The sequence below is a fragment of the Tauraco erythrolophus genome, chromosome 7 (assembly GCF_009769465.1).
Source record: "Tauraco erythrolophus isolate bTauEry1 chromosome 7, bTauEry1.pri, whole genome shotgun sequence".
Lineage (NCBI taxonomy): Eukaryota > Metazoa > Chordata > Aves > Musophagiformes > Musophagidae > Tauraco > Tauraco erythrolophus.
Genome location: NC_141471.1, coordinates 17,958,592 through 17,983,866, shown reverse-complemented (window position 1 = coordinate 17,983,866; position 25,275 = coordinate 17,958,592). Strand labels below are relative to the sequence as shown.

Below are 25,275 nucleotides of genomic sequence, written 5' to 3'. Positions count from 1 at the left end.
AATATATTCTTGCCTTGTTTGCATTACTGTTTTCTTTTCCAAACTTAAAAAAAAAAAAAATCAAATCCCTTTCCTTAGCTGTTTTCTCACCTTTTTATATTAAAAGGCCAAAGTAGATAGCACATCCAGCTCTCCCAAATGTTGTTTCTTAAAATAATTTTGAGCCTTTACTAGTACAACACTTGCTTAATGCTTTTCATAGTACTCCTCCTTTTTGCAGCTTTTACTGCCTAATTTAAATATCTCTATAGGTAGTTGTTGAAATAACTTGCACAGTTTATGGTATAGTTGGACTGTCATGATCACTGAGATCTGTCAGTGTCATATTCTGAGCTTAAAAATGGAGATGCAGAAATCTCTTCTAAAACCTTGATTTCACATCTGAAAATAAGTTTATTTAATGGATTAGGATATCAGGGGGTTTAGAGGCCTGTGTACGTTATCGAAAGCATATTTTTAGCGTGCCAATACTCTTAGCAAAGCGCTTCGTGGACTATGAATTTCTTTTACTTGGAATTTCTTTTCCTGATACCTAGCTTTAATCTTTGCATTGTCTGGGAAATGATTGTACTGTGAGATTCCTTCTGCATGCTGATGTAGTTTGGGTGAATTTGTAGCACAGTTCTCAGAGTGGTTTAAAAGTAGAAGCCAAAGTATTAATCTTCCCCACGCCCTCCCTCCTTGCCTGGGACAATTTGTTTGTGACAAGTGAAAATCTAGGAATCGATAGAAAGAATTACTCTTTATTTGCTTGGTATGTTCCCTGTGTAGCATACTTTAAAGTCTATGATCGTGTGATAGATGCAGATTAGTCACTCATTTAATATATAGTCTTCTTGAATTAATTTAATTGAAAGTAAATTCTTTGTAGTAGTAGTCAAGTGACTTGAAGTAGAATTCTTTGAAGAGTGGAATTTGAAACTATTAAATTATACTCAGTGTTCAGGATTTTCAGTGAACAAGAGAAAAATGGCATGAATTGTCTCTTCACGCTAAATATAAGATGGAAATAATAAATTTTGATTTAGATTTTCTTAGGAGACATCAAAAGTTAACTTGACTGTAACACTTGTTATAAAGCAGCCTTTCATCAAAACACAGTGCTTAACCGGAAATCTAAATCAAGCAAAGTTCAGAGAAAATGTGTTTTGTCAGTGAGTTGATGCTTTTTTGATGCTGATCTACCTGAGGCTATTTTTAATCATAAGAAGTTCAATCAACTCTAGTTGTTGATGTACAGCTGTATTAATCAAAGTCACTGCAATCTCAGACAAGTTTCTAATTCAATCTTTTTTTTTTTCTCACTGTAATGTTTCTTGGGAAATCCTGAAAAAAGTGGAAGACAAGCATTCCAGTGACGCCAGTAGTATGCTCCCACAGAATATTTTATCTCAAACAAGCAGGCACAATGACAGAGACTACAGACTGCCAAGAGCAGAGACTCACAGTAGTTCTACTCCAGTACAGCATCCCATCAAACCAGTGGTTCATCCAACTGCTACCCCAAGCACTGTTCCTCCTAGTCCATTTTCTCTACAATCTGATCACCAGCCAAAGAAATCCTTTGATGCTAATGGAGCATCTACTTTATCAAAACTGCCTACATCCACATCTTCCATCCCTGCACAGAAAACAGAGAGAAAAGGTATGTCTTATGAAATTCTTTCTAGTATTTAAGATAATACATTACATTTGCATTGCTTGTTCAAAGTATGTTATTCTAGAATTTAAAGATATTTTTCCTGTTGCTTGTGTGTGCTTAGAACCCAATTACTGTTATGATGTGTTTATTTCCCCTTAAACCACGTTTGCTAAATCTTACACAACTTCATATTGACACTGCAGTATTTGCTGTTTACTGGCTTATTCTGCAAATTACAATTTCAAATGATAATGTGAAAGACGTGTTTTAGTAGGACATATTTTAGTTTTGTCCTCCCTCATGTCATTTTGGATCTTTGCCATTATTTGAGCTCTTAACATAGATATAGTTACACTATTTGAAAGTCATTTTGGACCATTATATTTTATCACTTGCTCTTACTGTTTGGAATGCCAGTGTCAAACTCTTCAATAAACACAAGTGCAATTCTTAACAGAAAGCAGCACAGTTTTCTACATATCTGTAACAGCTACTGTTCTGTGTTTATCTGTATCTTGTGATATACTGGATCTTCAGTTCTAAAGCTGCTGAAAGTTTGTATTTCTGTATAATATGTACCAGAAACATTTGGAGTTATCCAGTGAAGATCAGGACTTTACCTTGAGTTGTCTGTGACCCTTCAAAAGTCTATATTTTAATTGGTTTTACTTCATTATTAGGGAAGAAGAGCTCAAGATTGTGAGAATGGAGATGTGTGTTATTAGTGATAGTGTGATACTTTGGTATAGTCAAGTTCTTAGTAAAACATTGTAAAAGAAAATTCTATTTTTGGAGCTTTGAGAGGAGGAGAAAGTAATTTTTGATAAGCAGGCCTGTTTTTAAAATATTGTTTAATTAGTATGACACTGAATTCTTTTTTTAAAGATGGCTTGTTGCCCTGTTGATATTTGCAAGTCTGTCTAGTTACAGAGTTAATAGTGCAGTGCTAAAAAGAAGACCAAAAAGACTCTGGACTGACATTGGTCTTATACTCTGTGTTTGCTTTCCTGCCTTCCAGTTTTCTTTATTAAAGAATTCCAGCTTTTGCACAGACATAAGTGCACTTGACCATCCAAAATACCGAAACGATGACATACACTGGCAAATACTGCAGTATGAGAAAATTGTGCATATAAAGAAATTTTGTATGTTTTTCTTGAGATTTTGAGCAGTTTTTACTTGACCTGGTACATGAATGTTGACTATAAACTACTAAGGAACAAAACATTTTCAGCAAGCCTTCTTCTGTTCATCGTAATAAAGCAAGAAGTAAGATGTATTAGTTTATGCATGGTTTTTGTGCTGAATACCATAGTTACCCGCTTCAGTTCAGCCTCTATGTTTTAATTGCAATTTGATGCACTTTTAAACACGACACTGCAAAACTTCCATTCATGTCAGGTGTTCTCTAGTGTATCCTCTATTTTCGTTACTATCTTCAAAATATGCTTAAAGAAAACCCTTATTATTACTCAATTCTGGCATGTACTTGATTGCTGTTTTGTGTGTGGTCAGACTTCAGACTGGATATATTCTGTCCCTGCTTCAGTGCATACCTTTACTAGTTGCTTCCACTTAAACTGAGCAGCTGAACCATGCTGCAGTGGAAGGAATTTCCCATTGTGACAACTGCTACAAATGTTGTTAGGGAGTTCTAGTATTTCTTGCGTATGACATTCATTTGAGAACGTACAATTGGATATGAATAGTGAAAACAATCTCACAGGGCAGTCTTAACACTTTAAATCTTACTTTAGAATCCGTGTTACCATAGATGGTTCTGTATTAAATAATCACTTAATTTCTGTATTTCTATGTAGATTTTTTTTAAGTTCATATGGGTTAAATGGGTAGATTCTCTGTAATACTCTTGCCTCATTGATGTGTTTCCTGGCACTTCATTGTGAGCAACTGTAATACTTCCTGAGCTTCAGACAGGGTGGATTACAGAAAGTTAGTAAGTAATTGAAGAATTAGAATAGATGAATGTTAGGCTTGAAATACGTATTCCAGAAAACGTGAGTTTTCCCATGTTGCTTGAATACCTCTCATATTACAGAATCAGAAAAATTCAGTGCAGCTTATAGTATGATAAGAGATCATTCAAAGAGTATATTCAGCAGTCTTGCCTTTTTCTATTTTTGTGAATGTTGGAATTTTTTTTAATAAGAAACTTGACCAGTATAATTTCTGTATTATTTTACATATTTAAATTTAAAAGAAAGGAGGAAGCAGTGCTGTACATTGTGATGTTTTTAGATAGTTTGCTTCTGTTACTCGTGTTCCCAGAGATGACTGTGGACCTGTAGTACTACAGGTATGCAGTGTTTAAAAGTATTTTTTTTTTAGCCGTTAGACAAAATGAAAAAAAAAATGTCCTGAGACACTCAGTTCAAATAATCTTCTAAAAGTATCTTTGTAAAATTGGAAAATAGTTTGATGGGTTTATTTTTACACTAATAAAGCAAACAGCCTTTGATCTTTTTCTGTTTGCTAGCTGTGCCATCCCACTCTTTCTAAAAAGAGGTAAAGCTGTATTTTTGCTTATAAAAATGGCCTGGTCCAAATGACTGAATAGTATGTGCAGTAGTCCTTGCCTAAATGAGTTCTTGCTTCTGGTCAATGTGTTGCTGGCAGCCTTATGCCAGCATAGATGTACCAATGTTTTACTAGTTCTGTTCTTAGTGTGTAGTTTTTAATGCAGTAATAGTTGTGAAAAACAAAACAACAAAAAACCACAAAAAACAACAACAACAACACTTTTTTCAGCTCAATCTCTTTTGCTGCAGGGGTATGTTGTAGTCCCACAAGGAGATTGAATAAAATCCCTGGCTGAACTATAGCTCAGCTGTTAGCGGTAGTCCTCTGCCCTCAATGGCTGGCAGTAGTGGAGAGTTCCTGGGGAACTATTTGACCTCTACCCTTTGGTTTGAATGTTCCAGTCAGAATCTGCTGCTTCTGTTTGTGCTCACTGTGAGTGCTTTATGCAGGTAAAGTGTGGGGTTGCTTTTCCTACTTTTTGGCTGCTTTATCTGTAGGGCACGTCACATTTTTCTATTTCTGATTTCCAACTGAATGAAATGTTATGTTGTCTGTATCTTAACAGTGTGTCTGTCTGTAGGATACTTCTCACACCTTTTCCTCCAAGTCCCATCAGCCAGCTCTTCTGTTCCAAGTGCAGCAGTATTCTAAAATTTTTCTGACACAGCCCAGCAAGCTGGCCAGTGCAGTGCTGGGTGGGTTGTGACCCTGATGCTGACAGATTAAAGTGGTTGGTCAGTGACAGCTGAGCTGCTTCCTCATCCTTTTCTCACCCTTGTGGTTTTCTTACTTGTAACACTTGCTAGTCTTTACCAGTCACTTATTAACATTGCTCCTCGTATGGTTGCGTCTTCTTTGGCTGAGTTTGCGGTTTTATTACTCAATTCATACAGTGGTTAGGAAAAATTACACTAGTGAGACTATTGGAGGTTTCTTCCAGTACTTAACACTTGTTTGCTGTTTATTTTAGCAGCAGAGATAAAATATGAAAATTCAGTTTTAAGACTGGAATAATCCAAGTGAGAAAAATAGATAATTTTTTGTATTTTAGATAATTTCAGCATATTTGAGAACCCAGTTACCGTTGTTGCCAGTTTCATGTGGCCAAATGTGTTTGCAAAATTAATTGTTTTTAAATAATTACATATTTTGCTGTGTCTTAAGGAACTTAAGACCAGAACTGAACCAAGTAAAAAAGGTAAAAGTGACTACCACTGTATCATGCTAGGCTGAGAATTGCCTTTCAGAATGAGGTTCACTAGCAGGTCAGCTGTTTGCTTAGCAGCAAAGGCTCTCATCATGAGGGGCAGAGATGGTAACAGCGAGATTCAGCAGCATTTCAGTGTACTGCCTCAAACGCTGAGAAGAGAAGCGTTTGCCTTCTTGTATCTAGGCTGCAATAGAAGAACATTGTGCCACGACTGCTGGAAATGATCTGTGGTGTTTTTTCTGAAAGGATTACTTGGCCTTGTTAAAAAATACACACTGCTGGGAAGTAAGCCAGTATAATGTTTCCATTCCGACTTGACATGATGTTTGAGGAGCAAGCAGTAGCCTTCAGATTGCCTGAGTTCAAATACCTCTTTGTGAAACCTGCAACAAAGATGCACCTTTGTCATACAGGTTCTTGTGATAAAGTATACTGCCTGATAACCAAAAGAAGGGATTGCAGCTGACACTCCAGCAGAGTAGGTTATGAATAGAAAGCTAATAATTGTGGCCTTCAAAAATTTTCATTATAAACAGATTTTTTTGCTGATGCATTTTTTAATGTAAAACCAGTTAATAGTTCTTCACATTAAGTTAATCTTCACACCTAGTTGTTTTTGTTTGCTATCTGATTACTTCTTTTTCACTTTTTTTTTTTGGATGACTTTTTCTTGCTCATTTTTTTCCCAAATGATTAAAGTTGACAGTCTAGAAACTTGTTAAGTTCTATGTGTAGGCTGCATCTAATTAGCTTGTTTACATGACTGTCAGAAAGCTTACTGTGTTTTCATATCGTCTCAACAAAGTGAATGGATTTTTTTTTTTTTTGGAGATTTTTTTTTTAAGACCTCTGGAAGTTGAAGCTTTAATGTGCTTAGCTTATCGGGGAAAAATTGGTGCAAAGTCATTTTTAAAATATCACAAAAATGATTTAAAAAATAATTTCATTTTTTATTTATTCAGAGGAAGAGCTGAAACTTAAATTTTAATTAATGGAAGTTTTCAACAGTTCAAAATCTCAGTGGGCTGTGGTCTGCTTTTGGTTTTAATTCTTTTTTTCTTTTTTTTAAATTTAAAATTTTTCTGTGGGACTCTTGTGCTAACAGCTGAAATTTTAAGTGAAGTTGAAGAGTCATTTGCATAGCATTTGTATGAAAATTGATGTTGACAATGAAGAGGCTGCATAGTTGCCCTGCCCAATAGGAGGCAACTTCTATGATAGTCTAAGACTTTTGCAGGCCTTACAGTGTAGTTCATCTTTTCTTTAAGGGTATCTTTGGTATAAGACGCAGACCAAACTTGCATTTTCCGTTTGTAAAATTTCAGTTGTAGGTTCAGTGTTAGTCTGATTGATGTATTAATTGTTCAAATTAGATTTATGAATGACTGTGTAATCAAAGGCCTCATTTTGCAATTATACTGTAGTTAGCTTGTTAATGAACATGAACTTATGTTGGCAGAGGTGTAGACACCAGTGTATCAGAGTTGTAAAACTGAAGGACTTAGACTTGTGAAGATACTAACTTTTCCCAGTATGCTGTGTTCATTTTGAATGTCTTTTATGACAGTCAAGGTTTCAAATGCATTTAAGAATTACAGGACTGTATAATTCTAAGCATTTTCTAAAAATCCTAGTAAATGTTTCAGAATCTAGGAAGTAGTGTTAAAATCTTCAGAAGTAAACTTAACTGTGTGGCAAAATATAGAATGAAACAGTCTCTCAAAGCAGATCAGAAGAGGGGAATTAGGGAGGAAAAGCAGGGAGTGAGAAGTTTCTGCTTCTATTTGTAGAAAAAGCAGGGGAAATGCACACACCCCAGTGAGTGATATCTGAGGATTTTTGTGAAACAAACATTTAATCTTGAGGAGTTTTAACTAGTTGTGTTAACTTTAAAGGTGAAACTTGCAAGGTCTGTGTAGCATCATAAAATTAAACAAGCTTTAAACCTTTGTAATTACATTGTACAAAAGTGGATGTGTAAATATTTAGAGGCTTTGTTTTACTGGCAGTATTTCTTGGATTTATGTCCGTGAAATCAAGCGTCCAGTCTGGAAGTCAGGGAGTAAGATAGGTTGGTTTAAATTAAGGTAATGAAAGTTGTGATTATATAGAGCTAATCTGTAGTCTATATTTTTTAGCATATTTGTTTTCGTCACAGAGGAGTTTCCCTTTGTAGAGAAGAAAATAGCCATTCAGGCTACTTAATACAAACAAGAAATACTAGTATTTTCACAGATATTTTTACAACTTTTTTTTGGCAGAAACAGGTTTATACCCTTTATTTCACTATGAATAACTTCAGTTACTTAATTCCTGAAGTGTAGTGATGTTCTGAGCATTCATTGTGCTCTGCACCCTCTACGATGTTCAATAACACGGAGTTATAATACGATGTACACGTAGATAGTCATGATCATAGAGATGTATTCTTTCATAACATTTGAACTGTTGGTTTTGTAATGTTAACCATCTCAAAAGATTGGAGTCTTAGCATTAGACACCATCTTTTTTTCACATCGCTTTCTCTAGGTGTTTAATCTGGGTGATCTTTCACAGGTGCATTTTAACACGTACTTAAAACATCTTCAATAGTACAGGTACAGAATAGTGTCTCCATATTGACTAAAAGAATTAACTGGAGTGAGTTGTTTTGATGGAATTCAGTTTACATTTTTAGAGCAGAGAAGCTTACCCAAACTAAGGTACTTTTACAGACCTTTGTATGACATATTTTGAGTCCTTTTATTCAAAAAATTAGTTAAATACCTCAAACTAAGGTTTGTCTTCACTGCATTGTTAGCTCAAATTTGCCTTTGATTCAGTTTATTTTGTGTTCAAAACTGCAGCATGGTTGAAAAATAATTCCAGCTGTTTCATTTGATGGTGTGGTTTGAAGCTCAGGTACTGCTTATGTGAATTAATAGTATAGTAGTTGCTTCTTTGCTTAAAATAACTCCATTCAACTGTGAAGACAAGCCTAATTATATTAAGTATGTTTTGAAATTAGTGTTGGAAGTTTCTTAGTATTTTTATCTGGTTTGTTTGTTTTTAAATTAGGATGGGGGATTTTGGTGATTGTGTTGTTTCATTTTGTTTTGTTTTGTAAAATTTTCAAAACTGTAGGGTAAGAGACTTGTACATATAAGTACTAACATTCCCCGTTGTGCTTAATTCCCTTGCTTTTGTCTACAAGTGTATCTCGTCCTCATGTGGACTGCGACAGATCCAAGTTTAGTTTAAACTTCACATGTTTTTGTTTAGTATGGTAAGATTCTTGTTTGATCGATGTGTCTTGACTTGCAGTTGTCTTAATAAGCTTACTTTGAACACTGTAACATAAGATTTTTGTATGTAATATTTCTATAACAGACACTTTTACTAATGACTTACTGTTTTTTGGGGGGGGCTAATACCTAATCAACTGTCCTAGTCACATGTTAATGAAAAAATCTATAAAAATTTTGTAACTGCTTTTTTTTTCCTCTTCAGTCTTTGTAACACTTCTTGTCCCTTTGTAAGTTCTTCTTAAGCTCCTGGCCAAATGACCAGATCCCTTTGCAGATACATTGAAAGCCAACCCCTTGTCCTGAGGAGCTTGTAACTAGATAAGGCTGCCTCTTTCTTAGAAGTTTGCCTGAAACATCAAAATATGTCTGTGTGCCCTGGCTATTGCATCCTTGCAAGCTGTCAAACTTGGATTCTTTGACAATTGTTTCTGGTTTAGATTTCTCAGCTACTTGACTGGAAAAAGATTTTTTGGAGTATTTGTGACTATTATGAACTATTTCTACTGTAACTGCATGGAAGCAGGAGTCCCCTTTCTTTTCACTGAGATTTCTGATCTCGTTTGCTTTGTGTATGGATACTCACTTGAGTCATTTTTTTATTTTTATTTTTTTAGGATTCTTCTACAAATTAGTCTCAAAAGTTGCATTTAACCTGTCAGAAAACAAAAGCTTTTAGAAATCTTTTAACATTTTATTCTTACATAGTAAAACAAAACAAGACCTTTTCATTTTTCTTTACTAAAAGTGAGCCGCCTCTTACCTTGGCTGTCTCCCCAAAAACAAACAAACAAACAAAAACCCAACCAAATGCACTTTTATAGTAAAAGAGTTTCCCAGGCAGTTATTTTAACTTTCATTTGGATTTTTGCCTGAAATGTGGAATATCCAGGTTGACATTCTCTGCCCAGTTTGAGGTGGGTTTAAAATCCAGGTCTTCAATATTATGGGCAAGCATCCTGGGTGAGATCTTAGATCCATATCCATCTTTCCACTCTTCATCCAACCTGTTTGGTGCTATAGAGACATTAGTCTTGACTGAATTTGGGGGCAGAGGTCTCTGATGGGCTTAATGGGGATGAGAGAAGGGGAAGCTAAAACTGAAATATAGTGGTCTGGGCTTCTAAAAGGGAGGATATTTGAAGCTGACTGATGGTACACCTGTAGTAAGTGGAAATACTTTCAGTGCAGGAATTTCTCACACTACTGGAATGGAGTAGAAACTTTCATGTTAACTGAAAGTCAAATTTAAAATTAATTAAATAACTCACATTAATTAGAACAAATTGCCATACAGTATAATTAATTTAAGTACTAAGCATTTCTGTGCATAATAAGTGTTACTGTTTGCTGAAACAAGATTAATAAAATAAAAGATTTAGTTCTTGGTGCTTCAGGAGAAGCTGACACATTTGAAATTAATTATGGGCAAATACGTTTTTAGGTATTTTTCCACATTGCTTTGGGGATGTTAACAGCTCTTGTTTTACATTTCTAGTACAGCTCATTAATCAGTGAATCCTGAGCAATGTAGCTGGATTGTATATGATAAACTTGGTCTTTATTTTGTAGCTTCTTTTGGTCTGGTCTCTGAATAAATGAAGCATGGCTTATACCTTCTCAAATTTGACATATTGGCCTACCTGTAAAATCCATGGACTATAAAGTTTTCGTTCATGGTATATGGAATCATGATTAAAAACACAGAGTATGAGTATATGCCCAGTAATAGAAAAAAATCACTAAGGAATTTTTGGCTTACGTTTGTCCTAAAAATTAGGGGGGAAAAAATCACATTTGTAATACTGACAACTTTCAGTCCAGTACCTTGAAGTGGAAAATTTTTTTGTGTGTATTCCTAATAAATACTAGATTCAATACCATAAATTACACTAGATAACAAATATCTTCAAAGTTTTTTTCCTTATAATGATAGTTAAGCATTTGGTCTTCGGAATTTAATACGAATATTGTACTAGTGAGAAATTGTCAGGTTATATTGGGGAAAATGAAAATTACTGTCTGTCTTCTGTTCAGAGTCTGCATCTGTGGACAAGTCTGTTTCCCATTCTTGCACAACTCCTTCTACATCTTCTGCTTCTGGACTGAATCCAACTTCTGCGCCTGCTTCATCTGCTCCTACGGTTCCTGTCTCACCTGTCCCACAATCACCAATTCCTCCGTTACTTCAGGACCCAAATCTCCTTCGACAGCTGCTGCCTGCTCTGCAAGCCACCTTGCAGCTTAATAATTCTAGCGTAGATATATCCAAAATCAATGAAGGTAAGGATTCAAGTTGATGTAACCTCTTATATACATGCATTAGTATATTATTGGATACTAAGCTGTAGTAAATGCAAGCCTTACTTTAAAAGCGAATAAATGAACCCTTAGATAAAGTGGGGATTTTTTTTGTTTGATTTTTTTTTTTTAATGTTAAACCTTTCTAAATTAGCCAAGTAACGTTTAAGGTTGTTAAGCTAATAAATGCTGATGTGTGTGAGCAGTCTAATTGAGACTGATGACTTAATCGCTGTATCAGCATTCATCTGTTGCACAAAATTTAGTTAGAGCTTTTTGTTCTTTTGTTTTGTGCAGTGTTCTTTGTTTTCTGTAGTTTGTGCTGCTATTCAAATAATATGTGTTTGCAAATACTGAATCTTCTAGGAATTCTTAAATCTTGTTGCCTCTCAACTTTTTTCTTAAGCAGAACGTTAGCCTCTCTGAATAAAGATAGTATATAAGTAATTTGGCTAGCAACTTGAGTTTTGTGCGTGTAAACGGTGTATCCCTTAGATTTTTGTCACATTGGCCTGGTTTATTAGAGGAAAGTTTAGAACTAGCTGTAGTACCTTTTGTGGCAAGGTAGAGTTGTGGCAAGGTAGAGTTGTGGCAAGGTAGAGTTGTGGCAAGGTAGAGTTGTGGCAAGGTAGAGTTGTGGCAAGGTAGAGTTGTGGCAAGGTAGAGTTGTGGCAAGGTAGAGTTGTGGCAAGGTAGAGTTGTGGCAAGGTAGAGTTGTGGCAAGGTAGAGTTGTGGCAAGGTAGAGTTGTGGCAAGGTAGAGTTGTGGCAAGGTAGAGTTGTGGCAAGGTAGAGTTGTGGCAAGGTAGAGTTGTGGCAAGGTAGAGTTGTGGCAAGGTAGAGTTGTGGCAAGGTAGAGTTGTGGCAAGGTAGAGTTGTGGCAAGGTAGAGTTGATGCATTTTTGAATGTGATTTTTATCTAACATGGTGTCTGCATGTGGCAGGTTACTGATTAAGAAAGTGGTGTGGGATTTTTTGTTTGCTTCTTTGAACTTCTTGCGCACTGGTCACTGATTTAAATAGGAAGCAAAACATTTACTTGTAGTGCCCAGAGTTAATTGTCTTTAACTTTTTGAAAGATCAAACCATGAAAGTCAAAATAGTAAAATTGTACTTAACGTTTCACTGTTATGCACGTTACAATTATTTATAAGGAAAAACTGTCAATTGACTTAATTTTAATCAGGAAATATTATGGCTTCGTTCAGTATTAATAGGTGAGTGGGTTATTGTTTTTTCCTGTGCAGAGAGAAGCTTTTAAACTCTAGTGCACTAGGCTGGACTAAAAAAGTAGTAGTATCATGGTTGGTTGTCTTAAAAAGTCCAATCAAGACTCCAATTGTATTTTATTAGAAAGCTGCCAATTTAAGTTCCTAGTCATTTTCTCTTGTCGTATCTGAGCAGCAGCTGTATCTGTCTTGGAACGAGCGTGTAGTACTGTTCTGATGGTATGAGGGCCTGGCGGGCAGGTCCATGTGGGCAGAGTGACTTCAGCTTGCACAGCAGGACTGCCCTTTCTGTGCTCATGATGCAGTTATTCTGTGTTTGTGCTGGTGAGGCAGTTTTTTCAGACTTATACATGGGTAGTGTATGTTCAGGAAATATCCCACGGAGTCTGTAGACCTTTTTGAAAAGATCAGTTCAGAGGCTGGGTCTTATCTGCTCATGCTGTAAGATGCTTTTCCTATATAGTGCAGTTTTAAAACAATTGGTTGAAAATGATTAACTTTTTGCTGGAGGAGTGGGGGATGGGATAGCTAAACCCAGAACAAATATGGTTTGGTTTTAAAAAGAAACTCTGAGTATCTGGATTTTTAGCTTGAAAGATCTTATTCCTTGAATAGGAAGTCTTCCCACCCTGCCCCATCTTTTAGTGAATTGAAGTGATACTCCTTTTTTGCTTTTTTATTTTTTTAAATTATTGCAGTTTAAACAAAAACCCACACGTTCTGCTTACTACAATAATAAATTGAACAAATGTTCTCTGTATGTTTACAAGAATTATTACAGATCCGTAAGATCAAGCTGAAGAGTTAACATTTATTTTCTAAAAGCATTTTTTTAGTGTCTCAAAGAGAAAACTACAAAATAAAGGACTTGGTTAGATATGCCAAGCATTCATGAATTGAATTCAAGTCATTGAAAAATAGTTCAGATGACTCTTTGGCCTATTGTAGTATAGGAACAAAATCAGAAAGAAAATGCAGCTTAAATGTATTTAGCCAGTTCGAGCAGTTTAAAGTGATGTTCTAGAATTGCCAGTTAAACAAAATGTTTGTTTTTAGTTCTAACAGCAGCTGTGACACAAGCCTCTCTGCAGTCTATACTCCATAAAATTCTTACTGCTGGACCATCTGCTTTCAATATCACTTCCCTAATTTCTCAAGCTGCACAACTGTCTACGCAAGGTATTCAGTCGTCTTTTCACTTATGTAAAATTGTTACATTGCATTTTTATAAAGGCTGATACAATTGAAGCTTGCAGAAGCTATCTTTCGTGGTGGTTTTGGCCATCTGGTGTAGAGGATGTTGAATGACTTCTTCTTCCAAAGGTAGGATAAGAAATTGTTACTTGGGGAGCAGGAAGCTGACACACAGCTAAGTAAATGTGCTTCCCTGTCTTGCCTTTTGGGATTTTCTTTGTATGTTAACTAACTCTATATGAGTAATGTGCAAGACTCTCTCAATTTATTCTGAACCTTAATTGAACGTTATTTAATGGTCCATATAGAACACAGCTCTTCATTGGTTGAACACCCTTTTTGTAATACTGTGCAACCGTGACTCTTGCGGGAGGCCTTAGATACTTAACAGAGTTTTTATTCTATTTGGTGGTTTTTTTTGTAGTCTTCTGTAAATAGTATTTTTCAGCTTCTAGGCAAGGTACTCGTTCACATATTTTCGATACATTGTGGTTTGTAACTTAATAAAGCTAGAAACTTAAACTAAAACAATAAAGGCAGTCGTCATTGAGTAGGTAACCAGTATTTTCTAATGCTGATTTTCAATCAGTAATTAAAATATGGGCGAGGAGCTGTTGGTAGATGTCTAGAATGGGCGAATAGGTTTCTAGATGCATTCTTCTGGTTTAATAGGTTTGGTTGAGCACTGTAAGATAGGAATCACCAGTGAAATTAATTTAGTCTTTTCATGTGGAAAAAGCACTGCATAATAGCTTCTCTCCCCCTCTCCCTCCTCAAGTTTTAGAAGTGGGGGGTTTAAGGAAAATACATTCTTTAGTTAGGATTGTTGTTGAGCATTTGATCGTTCCAGTTGTTCACCTGCCCAGCCATCTCGAGTTGAATATGTTTGTGTACGAGGCTTTGAGCAACCTGATATAGTGGAAGGTGTCCCCTGCCCAAGGCAGGGGGGTTGGCACTGGATGATCTTTAAGATCCGTTCCAACTGAAACTGCAATATGCTGTATAAGGTAATCATAAAACAAAGAACCAAAAGAAAATTAATTCACATTTAAGATATGATATGGTTTTATTAAAACAAACAAACAACCAACAAAACAAAACACTTTTTTTTCTTTACAGCGCAGCCATCTAATCAGTCTCCAATGTCTTTAACATCTGACGCCTCATCACCAAGATCGTATGTATCTCCGAGAATAAGCACACCTCAAACTAACACCGTTCCGCTTAAACCTTTGATGACTACACCACCTGTATCATCGCAGCAGAAGGTAAGCTCCTTTGGATTTATGCCATGCTGTACTAAGAAACCATTATAGGTAACATTAAGTATTGCTGCTATATATCTGTGTGCTAGCAATTATATAGAGGATGAAAACGTATGTATGTTGTCTTTCCCAGTAGAAACAAAAACAACTGGGAGCAACTACTGGGCTGTATTTTTGCAGCACCATCTTGTGCTTGCTTCAGATGCTGTCTGGAGATATTACCAAGAGATCAGTATTTTAACACATTTAAATGGAAACAAAAGCTTACTTCAAAGGCAACAGCTGATGCAGTTCTCTAGACTTTAGCCAATAAAAGATTGTTAGAATAGGAGAGAAATTCTTGAGGAAGCTGACTTGATATAGCCTCAAATCTGGTTTAGAAATGTTCTACATGTTTACAAGGTTAGTAACATGATGTCCCTTTCTGTTCCTGCCCCCCCCCACTCCCGTTCATTCAGAATTCCTTAATTGGAACAGTGACAAGGAGACATGAATTGAAGCTAACAAATAAGCTCCTAAGGTTCTTCCTAAGTATGAAGTAGAAAGCATAAAGTTGTCTCTTTTACTTTTTTTTTTGTGTGTGATCCCTCTAGTGGGTCAGTCTTCAGAGGTAAAATGTCTTTTGCAGAATCTGAGTTCACCTGCAAGTGGCGATATTGAGGAATAAATATGATTGAAGCTGAGATTATTTATTTATTTATTGCATTTCTTTACCCAGCAGATCAGAGACTGTTTTGCTGTGTACAAATGGGGAAAGTAGATGTAATTAGAGGCACCTTTTCTAACGGGTTTGTCTTCTTCCTTGTTTGAAGACTTGTGATTCATACTACAGAGCAAGGGTGGGAGGAGATACTGCTTTAAAGGACCCATTATGAAGGAGGATTTTGTTACTAAAAGGAACTGAAGGCACAGCTATTGATTTGCACCTTCTGGTGGAAAGTAACCTTTCACATTCAAGTTAGTTTTGTAGTGACAGGTAGAGCTGCCGGGCTTAACACTCGTGTGCCTTTTAGGCAGGTTTTAAAAAAAAAAAAAAAAAAAAGCCATTTACTGTGTTGTTTTGGCTGTGAAAAATAGAAGTCCATTGAGGAGAATTTGGACCTCTCCTAGAGGTTTGCGGTTTGCCGTTGTCATGCAATGGGAACATGTCTCCTTGTTGTACAGATCTGTCTTTTAAGATTGAGACTCACCTCCACCCCACGCGGGCTTAGCTAAGACAGCTTTCTTTCAGTTTTCTGCTTGGAAGAGAACCTCTGATTTCTTGAAGGCCTTTAAGGAATACTTTTATCTTCAAGAGGACAGATTGCATTCCTCATTCTAGTCTAAATGCTTAGTTTTCTTACATTTGAATTTTTTCATGGGTATGAAGAAAACCAAGTGATTCTCCCAGTTTGTTGTGATTGACAATGGTACAGTGAATTGTGAAAGCCTTATGTGTGTACTAATCCTGCTTGTTGTCTTTGTTTCTTGGAGTGCATCCTGAATCATAGAATCATAGAATGGTTAGGGTTGGAAGGGACCTCAAAGATCATCTAGTTCCAATCTAAATCTGCCCTCTTTGAATTTAAAGCCATTTCCCCTTGTCCTATCAAATATATGTGTTCACATCCTATAGCTAGGTGACAAGTAATGAAATTATCAAATAGCACATTTGAAACAAAGAAGAGAGATGTCTGGTGCTTTCAAATCCTGGGATATGAAAAAGAATCTTTTTTAAATCATTTACTGTCAGTAATTGGAAGTTGATCTGTTCTGGTCTCTACAACCCAGTGATCTGGATCTACTTTATTTATAAAGTTCTGATTATCAGCTACATTATAAACATCATCCTTTGGGATCTTCTTTATCTTCAGTGTTTTCTGAAAGAAAACTTTAAGGAAGGACAGCTCAGCAGGTGGATTTTTTTTCCCCCAAGACACTTATCCTTGTTTTATGAACTTTGCTTCTTTAGTATTTATCATCCTGCTACAGATATTTTCCTAGAACTGTGCAGACAACCTGAAGCCACTGCCTTTCACCCAGTATAAAGGCCAGCATTATACCTGTGAAGTAGGTGATGTGGTAGTAACTATGCCTTAGGAGAAAGTGAAGTCAAGCCAAGCGTTGTAAGTAGGGCCAATCTGTATTGGTAGACCAGCTGTGTAATTGCACGTGCTTTTGGACACACAGGGTTTTTGGTTGAAGCAACAAACTTCAAGGCTAAATGCAGGTTTGAGAAGAGTTGATCTGAGTTCACTGTAAGTCATAACTGCAGCAAGGCTGCCACTCCTCAAAAACCAACAGTGTTGGTTATTTTATGCTCTGCCTGCTATGAGAATCTCCACTTATATGCAGGGCTCTGTGATTGCCTGTACTTAGTGACTCGGAATGTAGGATTTCACCTCCGGTATTTTCAAAGGAGAGTATTGCGTGTTTTATTGATACATATATAGAAGTTCTTCTGAAAGTAGTAATGTCTATATTTTGATGAGCATACTGTGACACGTTTTGAAATTACCATATTTTAATCCATCTTTCTTTAAGACGCATGACAGTGAGGTGAGATTGCACATCTGGTTTCTTTTTGAAGAATATATAATGTGGTTGTAAACAAAGTGTTAAATGTAGTAAATTTCAGAGTTATGCCTTCTGTGCTGTAATGTCTTTGCTTCAGAATGCCATTAATCCTGATGGACTGTTTTGTGTTATTATGTATACTGACAAGTTTTCGCTCCCATGCCTCTGTGAGGAAGTTATAACTCTTTACTACACCAGGATATCATTACTGTAAAAGCTTTCTGTTTTCTAGGTACCGAAAGTAGCTTCACAGATCAGCTAAACCGAATTAGTAGCAATGCTTGACAGCAGGAGCTTTTCTTGGTTTTTGTGTTCCTCAAATCTGGTGCTAACAGCTGTGGAAATATTAACATGAATTGTTTGTGTGTTAGTCCCAGAGGTAACACATTCTTCTGGTTCAGCAACAGATACTTTTTCAGTTAAGTAGGGAAGGAACTTTCTTGATAGTTCTTGTATTCACATAGTTCAATTCCCTAAAATGGGATTGAGATGAGAATTTATGTGGTAATAGCTCCAGTGTAAGCACGTCTGGTTTTAGTCATTTGGATATGTCAGTCAGGTTAGCTTATCCAGTTGTAAGAGTTTGAGGTAAATTACGCATAATCAAGATGTGGTGCTGTGCCAGGACACGCTTGGTTTCAGAGCACAAGCTCGTTGGCTTAGGGTGCTTCTTTGCAGCAGGCATAGACAAAGCTCAACTGGCACCGTGCAAGCAGAGCCCAGTGCCAGATGCACAGATCCTTGGACTGCCTCTGATAACACTGTAATGCCATTTGCATAGCAGGACCTGTTTCTTGGGACTGCATGAACATGTCTGTACTGCTTTTAAACTTGGGCTGGTATGTCTGCCTGAAGTGTGCTATATGCACATGGCAGCTCAGGTGTCACAGGCTCCAGGATCCTAGGCATCACATTGTGCTGTCCAGCTGTGCCTGTGTTGTATGGTTAGAAACTGTTCTGAGTTTCTGCAAAATCACTGTGTGTAGCGTATGTTACATAGACGTGTTAATAAGCTCAGTAAGAATGTTGTTTAAGGATATTTTTTTTTTAATATAGCCTTTATTTTTCTGTTTCTGGCATACTTACTTACAGTCTTTGAAACACTTGGAAAATAGGAAATAGTTAAGAGTGTTTGTGGCTCATTTATCTCTCAAATTCCAGTTTTTATTTACAATCCATTTTTGTTTTGATTTTTACCAGTCAAGGTAGTTTTAGTTCGGATCCGCAAGGTGATTGTATTGCATCTGATGGCTTTTCCTTTTGAAATTGTTCTTTCTGTTCAAACAGCCTTGATGATTATGTTTACTCACAGGGTGAGCAAAATTTAGGCATTGATAGCAAAGTTCTTCATGTTGTACATTTTATAAAGATAGGTAGTCTTTTTTTCATGAATCAATTTATGAATTGCTATTATTTCACCCTCCTCAACTGTGTAATTTTATTGGTTTCAAGACACTGAGTGATCTTACCATGATCTTACGTTATGTTTCCAGAACAGAGACATTTTCATGTGCTATTCAGACTTTTTTTGACTTTTGATGATAATTTTAAAAGGTGGCTTTTCCTCTTAGGCATATAAGTAGATTTGGGATTATATTAAGATTTCATGTATATTTAAATAAATGAATTTATGTCTTGAGTTTACGTTAGCAGACACTGTCTGACTTGCTGTCTGTGGTTTGTTTCACAGGCATCTGTTTCTGAAACAGAGTTTCTGGAGGTTCAGATGACCACTAATTAGTAATCTATACCAGCTTGATGTCAGCAAATGCCAGACAAGCTGCCTGATTTACGTTTTTTGTCTTTATGGATCCCTGGGACCCATTTTTCTTCCCTTCCTTTTTCTTAAAGTTGTTAGCTTGATTTTCCAGAGTGAGGGATAAATTTTGGAGCTGCTTCCTCTTTTGTATGTACTATAAAAGGGACAGGCCAGGAGGGGGTGGGAGTGGGGAGTGTATGTGGCGATATCTTGAACTCCATTTACTGCAACTTAGACTCTAGTGTATTCCCAAACTTTTCATCCTGTTATAGTTCAGGAATTCGTAGAAAAAAGACTGTATCTCACTTAAGATATTAAGGTGTCTTAATATCTTAAATGTGTACTACAAATGAAAAGCAAAAAGAAAAAGATTCTGGTGACTTTTTTGTCGTTCATCTTAGAACTGACAGAACAGTTAAAAAGGGGGAGTAGCAGACTGATAAATACGCTCTAGATTTTTTTCCCCATTTCTGATAGAGATGTTATGATACCATTATGACCTGATGCTGCTCTTGCAGTCTGTCACAACTCTGGAACTAGAGGTGATTTAAAAAAAAAAACAACCCACCTTGTGAAAAGTATAAAAGTTCTATCAACAAAAGATCTTGTATCAAAAACCCCACTGTTCTTGCAACTTGTAATTTCCATGTTTTCCTCTGGTTCTTACACTTGTTATTTACTGTGGAGGAAATCTAATGAAGTTTTGAACTTTCCAGGTTGCTACTCCAGGCGTTAAACAAGGACCAGCTTCACAGGCAGCACCTCAGCAGCCGGTAGTAGCTGACAAGCAGGCAGGTCATGAACCAGCATCTCCACGAAGCCTTCAGCGCTCAAGGTACGTCGAAATGCTTCTCTGTGCTGTCCTCTGGTTTTGCTCTGAATCCAGTGTGTGTTGTATGTGTCGCACTTTTTGGATTCTTCTGTGGCCTGTTTATTGAACACAGAATTTAACTCTGCTGCTACTGAAAGGATGCAGCTAAAGACTTTTGTTACAGAGCTGATGTGGTAGGTTCTCCGTTTTAGGACCACCGCTAGAGTTCTGTTTACAGAAGCAAAATAGAATTAATGTTTCTGCCCTTACAGGTGATTCCTTCCTTCTATTGTGATTCTGAGTTTGAAACTTTTGTTTATTTCTGTTCAGTTATGGGATTAAATGCTTTAACTCTGTGACTTGCTTAGTGTTAGATATTTGTGATGTCTTGCTGTAGTGTCATTTGATTTTTAAATTAGTAAGAATCAAGTGATTTTGCTGCTTTAATGAAGAGCGTTTAAAAAAGGAAGTAAGTTTCACAAATGCTTTTCCTTGGCCATACTTTTTTCGTCAACGTTGCAGCCTATTCAGATGTTGCATGATAGGAGCATTTAGCTATGGGTTTACAAGGTGGGTTTAGAATCTGTATCTTGTCTGAAATTTTTCTTTTGGGAAGATGGACTTTTCATTGTGTAGGATGCTGCATACTTTATCCCATTGGTTCCAGGGGCTGTAACCAAAGATTTGTCATAAAATCCTTCTATCGTTGAGTCATGGTCTAGAACTGTGGCAGGAAGAGATTGCAGGTTGGGTTTTTAAAATGTGCATCTTTACAATGGATTCCTGTAAATCTGCATAAAAGGTGTTGCAAATCTGAAAAGCTAGATTTTTGGAGTGGTTGAGTAAGGTGAGTGGTATGATATTAAAAAAAACTCCAAACAACAAAACCAAAAAACTGAACACTCTTTCCTTCTCAGCATAGCTGCAGCTACATGGTGGTGCTTTCCAGATCATAAAATAGTGAAGCCCTTTTATCTCTTCTAAGACTAGTGGTAAAGAGAACCTTTGATTACATGTCATCGATGCACTAATTTATTGATAGATTTTCAAATCTGTGTTGGTTTTTGTTGTTTTGTGAGGAGAGGAATTGTTTTTGTTTGGATTTTTTGGAGGTGTGGGCTTTTTGTTTGTTTGCTTGGCAGTCCTGTCCCAGTGACTGGCTTTGCTGGAAACACTATGATATTGATCATTTCGAGGGTAGAAACAGAAGCAAGTCAGAAGTTTTTTGAGTCTTTAATGTTGGCTGTTTTACAGACACTTGATGCTAATCTCTGGCAGATGTCTAACCTACAACTAACTGATTTTTCTTTATGAGTGGAATAAAGACATGGTGTACCAGTTCCAGTCTTTAGTAATTATGGATGGTGCTGTTTAAATCTTTCTGAATTACAGTACTAAAAATAAAACTATACTTGGCAACCAGCTATAACCCTCTTTAATAAGAGGACTAGACCTTTTTATAAGGAGTAGTGAAGTTTTAGGTCTCAGTCACAGACCCTTTTGTCCTTTGCTGATCACCCTTTCCCCGTAGAAAACCTTGCTAAGGAAGATAGTCTTATTCTTGGAAACATTCACCATGGCCTGGAGCCTGCATGAAGTGATACTGATAGGCATTTGACCTGCTAATCCGGATGTTTTACCGTATCCCATCCCCTCTCCTTTGGGTTGTAGGACTTCCTACTCTGGCGTAACCCTTACCAACATTGATCTTCCTTTAGGGGTTTACTGGCCCTCTGCAAACCATTGCTCCGCTTTGCATCAGGATTTTGCTGGCGAAGGGAAGCTGAGTTTGTCCCAGCAACTGTACAGCTGAGTCATGCATGAGGCAGTGCACAAATAGAGGAGAGTGGGCAGCCTAGTATCAAAGATATTGTGACATTAGTATTTTTTAGTATCCCGTATCTCTCAAACTGATTCACATTTGCGACAGTGCTATGTTGTCCATCACGAGTTCTTGCATTTCTGTTTTCTTTTGGAAGTGTCTTTTTTGCAAAAAAAGGTAGATTAAGGAACAGGTGATTTGGAAAAACTTATGTGACTGGTGTTTTTTTCTGTTCAGTGCAGTGGGGTTGAATAAAAATGGACCAGCTCAAATGTAGGTTTCCTCATTTGCCAAAGATTTCCTGTGTCCAGGCAGCGTTTGTGAATTAATACAGAACAAATTACTCCTTTGTAGGTGAAGGCAGTCAGTCGGATTGGGGACTGCTCTTGGGGCTGACTCCCTTTACTCTTTTTTTATAGGAATGAACAACAACTTAGCAACCTGAAGTGTGGACAGGTGGTCCAAAAAGAGACACTATGAATTAAGGTTGCCTTTTTCTACAGCTTAAGACTGTAAGACTTGTGCAGAAGTTAATCACAACTACATTTCTTTTGCTTTTACTATTACTAAAAATTTTAAGTGAATGGAGCTAAAATTACATTTAACTTGTTTGGGATGAAGCACTGTCTAAGAAATATGTGAATAGCTATTGATAACTTTAAAGTTGTGAACATTTTAGAGATGTAAGTTAGGAAATTAGTGCAGTGTAGGCATACAGTGAGTCTTTTTGTAAGAGATGATTCCAAAGACACGCCATGAATTACAGCTGCCTTAAAAATCAAACTAAACGAATGCTTCCATAATGAATAGTTTTATCAGTTTGCTAGTTTATCTTTATTTCCAGAAGGGACTGAGAATATTTTTCCTCTACCTTTAGAAGATGCAAAACTGCTTGAGGGGGAGGTGTTTCCTCCATTTTTTGTAGATTGTAACATTTTGTACTTTGTAGTAGTGTATTTCAGAACCATCCTATTTTCTTACTGTTGTACAAATGTTTTTGCTTCTCTGGAAGCATTCCAGTGCCTCTGGCATAGTCAGTCTTTAACTCATCCAGCAGTTAAGACAGGTATCTGGCTTTATTGAAGCATTTAAAATATAGCAGTAGTTTGGAACTATCATTGCTGCATTCGTAGCTCCCCCTGCTGCTAACACAGCAGTGCTAGGATATTTTGTGACAGTATGTTTTACTCATAATCAAGATACAACTTTATTTTTGAGAAACTCACAGATTTTATTTATTTTTCTGATGTGTATGATTGATTTTATTTTTTTTTTAAACTGATGAAGTAGATGTCAGAGAAGCCAGGAAGCCAGGTTGATAAATGGAGAGGAGGCAATTGATAGTGGAACTTCGATCCTATTGGAACTAAGGAGTAAATTGAAGGTGATGCCTCAGTTCTACTTAGTTAATAAATGTAGCCTTTCTCTGCACCATCAGTATGCTGATGCTGTATGGATACATAGAAACATAGAATAATTTAGGTTGGAAGGGACTTCTAGTTGTGATGTAGTCCAAGTCCCAACTCAAAATAGGACTGGCAAGTTTAAATTGCTATGGGCATTGTTTAGGTGTTTTTTTAATATCTGTGAGCATCTTCTTCTAATGTTTGACTGCCCTTGTGGTGAAATGTGTTTTCCTTATGTCTGATGAGAATTTCCCTTGTTGCAACTTGTTTCTCTGCCTCTTGTCCTATCACTGAGTCTGGCTCTGTGCTCTCCCCATAGGTAATTGAAGGATCATCATACTGTTTTTAACTTCCTTCCCTCAGCCTTCTCTTTTCCAGACTGAATAAACTTGGTTCTTCTAGCCTCTCCTGGTACAGCCCCTTAGTCATCTGTGGGGTCCTCTCTCAGACTTAGAATCATAGAATGGTTAGGGTTGGAAGGGACCTCAAAGATCATCTAGTTCCAACCCCCCTGCCATGGGCAGGGAAACCCTCCACTACACCGGGTTGCCCAAAGCCTCATCTAACCTGGCCTTGAACACTGCCAGGTATGGGGCATCCACAACTTCTCTGGGCAACCTGTTCCATTGCCTCACCACTCTGAGTGCAAAATTTCTTTCTTATATCTAACCTAAATCTGCCCTCTTTCAGTTTAAATCCATTGCCCCTTGTCCTTTCACTACACACCCTTGTAAAAAGTCCCTCTCCAGCTTTCCTGTAGGCCCCCTTTAGGTACTGGAAAGCTGCTATAAGATCACCCCGGAGCCTTCTCTTCTCCAGGCTGAACAGCCCCAACTCTCTCAGCCTGTCTTCATAGCAGAGGTGCTCCAGCCCTCTGGTCATCTTCGTGACCCTCCGCTGGACTCGTTCCAGTAGCTCCATGTCCTTCTTGTGTTGGGGATTCCAGAGCTGAACACAGTATTCCAGGTGGGGTCTCACGAGAGCAGAGTAGAGGGGCAGAATCACTTCCCTCGACCTGCTGGCCACGCTCCTTTTGATACAGCCCAGGATACAGTTGCCTTTCTGGGCTGCCAGTGCACATTGCCAGCTCATGTTGAGCTTCTCATCCACCAGCACTCCCAAGTCCTTTTCCTCAGGGCTGCTCTCAATCCATTCTCTGCCCAGCCTGTACTTGTGCATGGGATTGCCCCAACCCACATGCAGGACCTTGCACTTGGCCTTGTTGAACTTCATGAAGTTCTCACAGGCCCATCTCTCCAGCCTGTCAAGGTCCCTCTGGATGGCATCCCTTCCCTCCAGCGTGTCCACAACACCACACAACTTGGTGTCATCTGCAAACTTGCTGAGGGTGCACTTGATTCCACTGTCCATGTCTCCAACAAAGATGTTAAATAGCACTGGTCCCAGTACCGACCCCTGAGGAACACCACTCGTCACTGGCCTCCACATGGACATTGAACCGTTGACCACAACTCTTTGAGAACGACCATCCATCCAATTCCTTATCCACCGAGTGGTCCATCCATCAAAACCATGTCTCTCCAGTTTAGAGATGAGGATGTCGTGTGGGACAGTATCAAATGCTTTGGATAAGTCCAGGTAGACAATGTCAGTTGCTCTTCTCCTATCCATCAATGCCGTAACTTCATCATAGAAGGCCACCAAATTAGTCAGGCAGGATTTGCCCTTAGTGAAGCCATGTTGTCTGTCACCAATCAGCTCCTTGTTTTCTCTGTGCCTTAGCATAGTCGCCAGGAGGATCTGCTCCATCATCTTGCCAGGCGCAGAGGTGAGACTGACTGGCCTGTAGTTCCCTGGGTCTTCTTTTTCCCCTTTTTAAAGATGGGGGCTATGTTTCCCTTTTTCCAGTCATTGGGAACTTCACCAGTTTGCCACGACTTCTGAAATACGATGGATAGTGGCTTAGCAACTTCATCTGCCAGTTCCCTCAGGACCCGCGGATGCACCTCATCAGGTCCCACACTCTTTGGTGTGGTAGTTTAATTCTTGTCCGTTTTTGGGCTCCCCACTACACAGTGCTCCAGGTACTGTGGATCTCATAAGCTCTGAAGAGAGGGGAGGAAATGTTGCTTCAACCATACTCTTGCTGATACAGCCCAGCATGTGCTTGGCCTGCTCTGCCACAGGGATACATTGCTGACTCGCGTTCAACTTGTCCACCAGCATCCTCAGGTCCTTTTCTGCAAAGCTGCTTTCTACCCACTCAGCCTGTGCTGTGGGGTTCCTCCAGTATTG

The 25,275-nt window shown here is 37.7% G+C and overlaps 1 protein-coding gene across 5 annotated transcripts in view; it reads left to right on the top strand.

Annotated features, from left to right (window-relative positions):
* The window catches only part of WAC (WW domain containing adaptor with coiled-coil), a 65,963-nt gene that overhangs the window by 27,907 nt on the left and 12,781 nt on the right, over positions 1–25,275 (top strand). For 3 of the 5 annotated variants that reach the window (XM_086614861.1, XM_086614860.1, XM_086614864.1), the window contains 5 exons: positions 1,337–1,645; positions 10,715–10,960; positions 13,263–13,385; positions 14,520–14,668; positions 19,697–19,815. In XM_086614861.1, coding sequence (XP_086470987.1) covers positions 1,337–1,645; positions 10,715–10,960; positions 13,263–13,385; positions 14,520–14,668; positions 19,697–19,815 — 946 coding nt within the window. The remainder of the gene's footprint in view (positions 1–1,336; positions 1,646–10,714; positions 10,961–13,262; positions 13,386–14,519; positions 14,669–19,696; positions 19,816–25,275) is intronic. The other 2 variants (XM_086614862.1, XM_086614863.1) reach the window with 2 other exon arrangements.